Source organism: Coregonus clupeaformis, chromosome 8 (genome assembly GCF_020615455.1).
Source record: "Coregonus clupeaformis isolate EN_2021a chromosome 8, ASM2061545v1, whole genome shotgun sequence".
Taxonomy (NCBI): Eukaryota; Metazoa; Chordata; class Actinopteri; order Salmoniformes; family Salmonidae; genus Coregonus; species Coregonus clupeaformis.
The window spans coordinates 52,352,932-52,359,205 of NC_059199.1; the positions used below are offsets into that span (position 1 = coordinate 52,352,932).

At 40.1% G+C, this 6,274-nt stretch overlaps 1 protein-coding gene across 1 annotated transcript; it reads right to left on the minus strand.

Moving 5' to 3' along the window:
- Positions 1-1,765: 1,765 nt before the first annotated feature.
- Positions 1,766-5,654, minus strand: LOC121559974 (CD48 antigen-like). Its single transcript, XM_041873014.1, has 7 exons — positions 5,582-5,654; positions 3,242-3,547; positions 2,729-2,998; positions 2,420-2,539; positions 2,149-2,204; positions 1,987-2,064; positions 1,766-1,852 (listed from the first exon to the last, which is right to left on the minus strand). The coding sequence occupies exons 1-7, from the start codon at positions 5,652-5,654 to the stop codon at positions 1,778-1,780; spliced, it is 978 nt and encodes a 325-aa protein (XP_041728948.1). The 3' UTR covers positions 1,766-1,777.
- Positions 5,655-6,274: the final 620 nt, after the last annotated feature.

Genomic DNA, 6,274 nt, shown 5'->3' on the forward strand with positions numbered 1-6,274 from the left:
CACCTGTTTGAACTTGTTATCAGTATAAAAGACACCTGTCCACAACCTCAAACAGTCACACTCCAAACTCCACTATGGCCAAGACCAAAGAGCTGTCAAAGGACACCAGAAACAAAATTGTAGACCTGCACCAGGCTGGGAAGACTGAATCTGCAATAGGTAAGCAGCTTGGTTTGAAGAAATCAACTGTGGGAGCAATTATTAGGAAATGGAAGACATACAAGACCACTGATAATCTCCCTCGATCTGGGGCTCCACGCAAGATCTCACCCCGTGGGGTCAAAATGATCACAAGAATGGTGAGCAAACATCCCAGAACCACACGGGGGGACCTAGTGAATGACCTGCAGAGAGCTGCGGGTCTCACTACGCCGCCAGGGACTCAAATCCTGCAGTGCCAGACGTGTCCCCCTGCTTAAGCCAGTACATGTCCAGGCCCGTCTGAAGTTTGCTAGAGTGCATTTGGATGATCCAGAAGATGATTGGGAGAATGTCATATGGTCAGATGAAACCAAAATATAACTTTTTGGTAAAAACTCAACTCGTCGTGTTTGGAGGACAAAGAATGCTGAGTTGCATCCAAAGAACACCATACCTACTGTGAAGCATGGGGGTGGAAACATCATGCTTTGGGGCTGTTTTTCTGCAAAGGGACCAGGACGACTGATCCGTGTAAAGGAAAGAATGAATGGGGCCATGTATCGTGAGATTTTGAGTGAAAACCTCCTTCCATCAGCAAGGGCATTGAAGATAAAACGTGGCTGGGTCTTTCAGCATGACAATGATCCCAAACACACCGCCCGGGCAACGAAGGAGTGGCTTCGTAAGAAGCATTTCAAGGTCCTGGAGTGGCCTAGCCAGTTTCCAGATCTCAACCCCATAGAAAATCTTTGGAGGGAGTTGAAAGTCTGTGTTGCCCAGCGACAGCCCCAAAACATCACTGTTCTAGAGGAGATCTGCATGGAGGAATGGGCCAAAATACCAGCAACAGTGTGTGAAAACCTTGTGAAGACTTACAGAAAACATTTGACCTGTGTCATTGCCAACAAAGGGTATATAACAAAGTATTGAGAAACTTTTGTTATTGACCAAATACTTATTTTCCACCATAATTTGCAAATAAATTCATAAAAGATCCTACAATGTGATTTTCTGGATTTCTTTTTCTCATTTTGTCTGTCATAGTTGACGTGTACCTATGATGAAAAGCTTTTTATTTTTATTAACTGAATACCATCTGGTTATTGGGACAGACATGAATGCCTTTTTGGACATGTGGACAAATCAAATAAGATTAACTACAATCCACACGCAACCAAGGCTCACCAGCATATACTCTCTGATTACAACCTAATTGATGCTTGGCAAGCACATAATCCTAATGCAAGAGAGTACACTTTCTACTCCCCATGCATAAATCATTCTCACAAATCAATGTATTTCTATTATCTACAACTCTTCTCTTTAATCAATGAAATAGAAATCCAACATATGATCACTTTTGATCACCACGTCTACTACTGCCAATTACACGTTTCAGAATCTCCTAATTGTAACTAGGCCCTCAAAGAAAGACATAAGGCCTTATGATACACTGTATCTATGAGAATCAACAAAGGGAGAAGATTCCAATCATGAAAAAGTAAGCAAATAGTGTAGGTCGTGATGAAATTAACCAGTAACATCTTGGCCTAACTACATACACATGCAAGATGCAGAGGATGCAGAGTGTTCTGTATCTATGAAAGGCCCAGCCTATGACCACATCCTGTTCAGCTCACAGTACTTTCTGGTAGGGAGAGGTGGGGGGCTCTGGGCGTCCAAATGCGATCTTGTCATACAGAGTCTGCGGCTACATGTGACAGATAATCAAGAAAAAACTCTTTCAGCATCAAGAAATGTATTGACTATTTTCAAAGTAGACTACCGTACATAGTCTTCCATTCAATCACAGACATTTTTACATTATGACTATTTATATCTTACCTCATTCAATCTTGGGATAGCCAGATCATTGACAGTCTCATAGATGGACATTGGGTTTACCTGACTGTTCGATCTTGTCTGGAATCAAAATACAGCCCATTACAAAACAGTACATACAGCTTCCACACATTCAGATACATAATAACGGCAATGTATACTTACATCTTTAATGATTGTGTTGATCATAACATCAGCATATATTGTGTTGACAGTGCTGTCTTTGATAAGAACAAAATATTAACCAATCAGATACATTTTAAACAGGATATCAACAAACATACCCAGGAATTAATAAACAAAACTTCTGAGGGGTCTCACTCTTTTCCCAATTCCTAGCAAATCCTCACAAAAAAAAAAAATCAGCTGAAGAATATTTCTAGAACCACCTGAAATGTAACTGTAAGTATAGTTAAGGGCCCTAAGCAGTACATACCTGTGTTACGGCGGCCCCTGCAGTAGAACACTGCCACAGCTACAGTGAGGATCAGCACCACAGCGCCTCCTACTGATACTCCGACATAGATGGTATACCACACCAGTCCTGTCAAATATTGTACAACACACATGATTAGACTACACGATATGATAAAAACGAAATGGCACTATGTCATATACATCCAATGTAATCACATGTATTATATATTATATTTGGATAAGAGTGTCTGCTAAATGACGTAAATGTAAATAAGCATATAAGCACACTGAAAAGTGTATGGAAGGGATTATTATGATATCTAGGTACCTGGTGTGGTTGTGTCATTACTACACTTTACTGTTGCAAAGGCAGATTTCCAGCTGACTAGGTTGGAGGCATTGCATGTTACAATGATGTCTCTCTCTGCAGGAGAGAGAGAGAGGTGAATCTGCTGGGCGTCCGTGTACACCTCATTGTCTTTCTCCCAGGTGTATGTAAGGTTGGAGTAGCAGGACACGTTGCACACCAGCCGCACCGTACAGGAGTGGTTGGCTAATAGCGTGATGTCTGTCTGGATCACCACCTTGGATATAGGCTCTGAGAGAGAGAGAGAGAGAGAGAGAGAGAGAGAGAGAGAGAGAGAGAGAGAGAGAGAGAGAGAGAGAGAGAGAGAGAGAGAGAGAGAGAGAGAGAGAGAGAGAGAGAGAGAGAGAGAGAGAGAGAGAGACGTAATCAGTCGTCAACAAGATGTTACCAGAGTGTAAGACAAAGGATGGAATATGTCATTAACACTATAGTCATAGAAAAGTAAACTATGTAAAGAAGGTGATAGCTGCCTACCGTGAACCTGCAGAGTGACAGCCTTACTGGGAATCTGCTTGTCTGTTTCAGCAATAACTAGATATTCCCCTGAGTCTTGCAGAGTCAGTTTCCTAATTGTTAAACTGAAGTCTTTGGCATTCATTTCTAGTCTCCCCTTGAACTGGGATCCATGGAAATATAAACCTTCTGAGTTGAATTTTGCAATATCCTTTTCGCTATACCTCCAATTAATTAGAGTGACATTTTGCCCCTCTAAGCCTGCAGGCATCTCCACGGAGTCCCCTACTGTCTTGTGGAATGACAGGTATGAAGAAACACCCACACCTGAAACACAAAAATTGACACTGGCATTCTGACATCAATCAATGGTTACACTTACTGCTGTGTAATTATTCATGTAAGTATGGTGTAGCAAGTATTGTAATTACTCATTGTTACAATGTAATACTTGTTACAGTGTGCCTACATGACTAATTACACAATAATACTCTGCAATGCAAAGTGTTACCTAATCAATAATAGATAATAATGGATTGGATTTATATAGTGCATTTCCAGGTTTCATTTATACTGTACGTGGCACTTTACATATTTGCACTTTATATCTTTACGTAACTGAGTGTGTGGGTCCATCTTTACTTTATTAAAGTCCGCTCCTCCCCCACATTCAGCAGAATAGTATGAGATGACAGGAAAAGAGAATTGGGGGTGGATCTGATAACTCCTCCTCAGCTCACAAATACAAATCCCACTGTGTTTACTGAGTAATTATTCCCCAGAAATGCATCATATACTGCATGGGCAACATTATAAATACATGTCAGTCTGAAGTGATGTTTTATAAACCCTTACACACAAAACATCAGTCATGAATTAAGAAATAAATACAGTTACAGTTAATTGAAGAATTTATGGCAGAACTGCAGTTATCCTAGTCATGCAATGTATCTTATTATGTAATACAAACAATAATTACATACAGTCTCATATCACCTTAAATGTAATGAATGACAATCATCTAGCACAGGGTCATAAGATCTCTTGCGTTCTAGAAGCACTGCAGAATCAATACATCATGATATGTTGCTGAATATAGGTATTATGTAGGTGTTATCACACAGTAATAAAGCAAACGTTTCGAGATATCCAACCAATCACTGATGACTAGGCATTCTACAGTCAACACACCATGCAAAGACCAACAATGAATTTAGAGAAAGCTAACGGTTTTCCAAACTTTATCATACCATCAAACAAATGCACATGAGAATTATTCTACCCTCTTGGTTTCACATTAGACTAAGGATACCGTTGAAAAGACCCTAAGCAGCCAACTGACTAAAGTCAGTAAGTGGTTATCCATTTAGGCAGACAGAATGTATCCTGTTTGGTTCCGAAAACAAAGTGAGAAACTCTTCCAACTTCTCGGTCAAGTTTAATGGTGTAGTGGTGAAGGAAAAATGCTATGTTACATACATTGGGATGTGAACTGGACCAACACATAACATGCAAACTTATGGTTCTGAAGGCCATTGGAAATGTTCACTGCAGGACAAAGTTCCTGGCAAGGTAGCCAAGTTCCTGTATACAGAGACTATGAGGACCCTGGAAACATCTCTGATACGGTGCCACTATGGCTATGCTTCTATCTCATGGTTCAGTGGAGTATAAAAAAATCTGAAGGACAAACTTTAAACGGCCCAAAACAAACTAATGAGAATTATACTCAAGCTCAGCCATTGGGATGCACGTTGGTCCTAATCATTTCAGGGAACTGAACTGGCTTCCAGTTAATCTCCTGGTGGTGCAGATTAAACTGTTGATGGTTTTTAAAGTGATACATGACCTTGCCCCCAGTTACCTTTCTGGTTATTTTAATTTCATTAGAGACTCTCATAGTCATCACACCAGAGCCAGTGTTGCCAGTATGAGACTGCTGCTCTATAGGAGCGTGGCTGGAAAAAGCTATTTCCTTAACACTGGCGCAGAGGAATGGAATGGTGTGCCAAACCATATAAAATCCATCAATATACGCTAGGGAGTTTTAAGATAAACCCTAAGAAATAGTTTATGGGCAAAATGCTTTAAAACTGCACAACAAAGTATAATTGTTTCAATGAACGTTACTTGGTAATCTATTTTATTCCTTTTACGGTTTCCTCCATATTGATGAGATGTATTTTAGGTGTTTTTTGCTTTCATGTTATCTTGTGTATATTTTTGTTTTCATGTATTTTCTTGAGGTCCACAATGGGGATACATTTTGAAAACTTTTTTGTGTCATCCTCGGCGATGGTTGTATTGTTGTTGTATTGTGTTTAAAATGTTCAAATGAATAAAAATTGTCACAAAACTTACCATGGTGGAGGTTGGAGAGTAGGAGAAGGAGTATTCCCTGTTTGGAGAAGCAGGAGAAGGGACCACCAGACATCTCTTTAAGGCGTTGTTTGACTGTTTCCTCTGGCTGTATGTCCTTATCTATCACTGTCACTGGTAGGAAGCAGTTGACTAACCAAAGCACACAGAGAAGAAAGAGTAATGTTGTGTCGAGAAAACGTTGCTAATTATGCTGTGTGATCAAGGAGAACCGCTGACGCTGTATTTTCATCATAAAGGTTTATTCATAACAAAGGGTTACAGCGTCGATTTACAGATACCTGCAGATACCTGGAGAATAATCGCCCCATCTCAAATATGATTATTCTGTCTTCTTTTGTCTTAACGTTCCAAAACGTTATCCTATGTAATCTGATATGGGTGTTTTCCCTACAGACCAATCACCTGTCTCCACACAACAGACTTCCTCTGTTCTATGGGGTGTCCCCATAAAACTACTCCCCAGATGCTCCCTCTAAGCTGAATAAACCTCCTCTCAGGTTCCATTTGAAAACATTAGCAAAGTCATAATTCCTCAGATACTACAGTAGAGAAAGAGCAGAGACTTCCTTTTGATGAGGGCTGCTGTTCTATAAAAAATTACTGTATGTTAGTTGAAAAGGAAGTCTCATTCTATAGTTGTTCTCTGAAAATAACCCTTCACTCAGTTTGAGA

Bases quoted from the DNA above. Each gene is read 5' to 3' on its own strand.
- LOC121559974 (XM_041873014.1), bottom strand. From the start codon at position 5,654: ATGTCTGGTGGTCCCTTCTCCTGCTTCTCCAAACAGGGAATACTCCTT. The intron at 3,548-5,581 runs GTAAGTTTTGTG...TTTGTGTTTCAG, and splicing joins ACTCTCCAACCTCCACCATG to GTGTGGGTGTTTCTTCATAC. The intron at 2,540-2,728 runs GTACCTAGATAT...TGTGTGTTGTAC, and splicing joins TAATGACACAACCACACCAG to AATATTTGACAGGACTGGTG.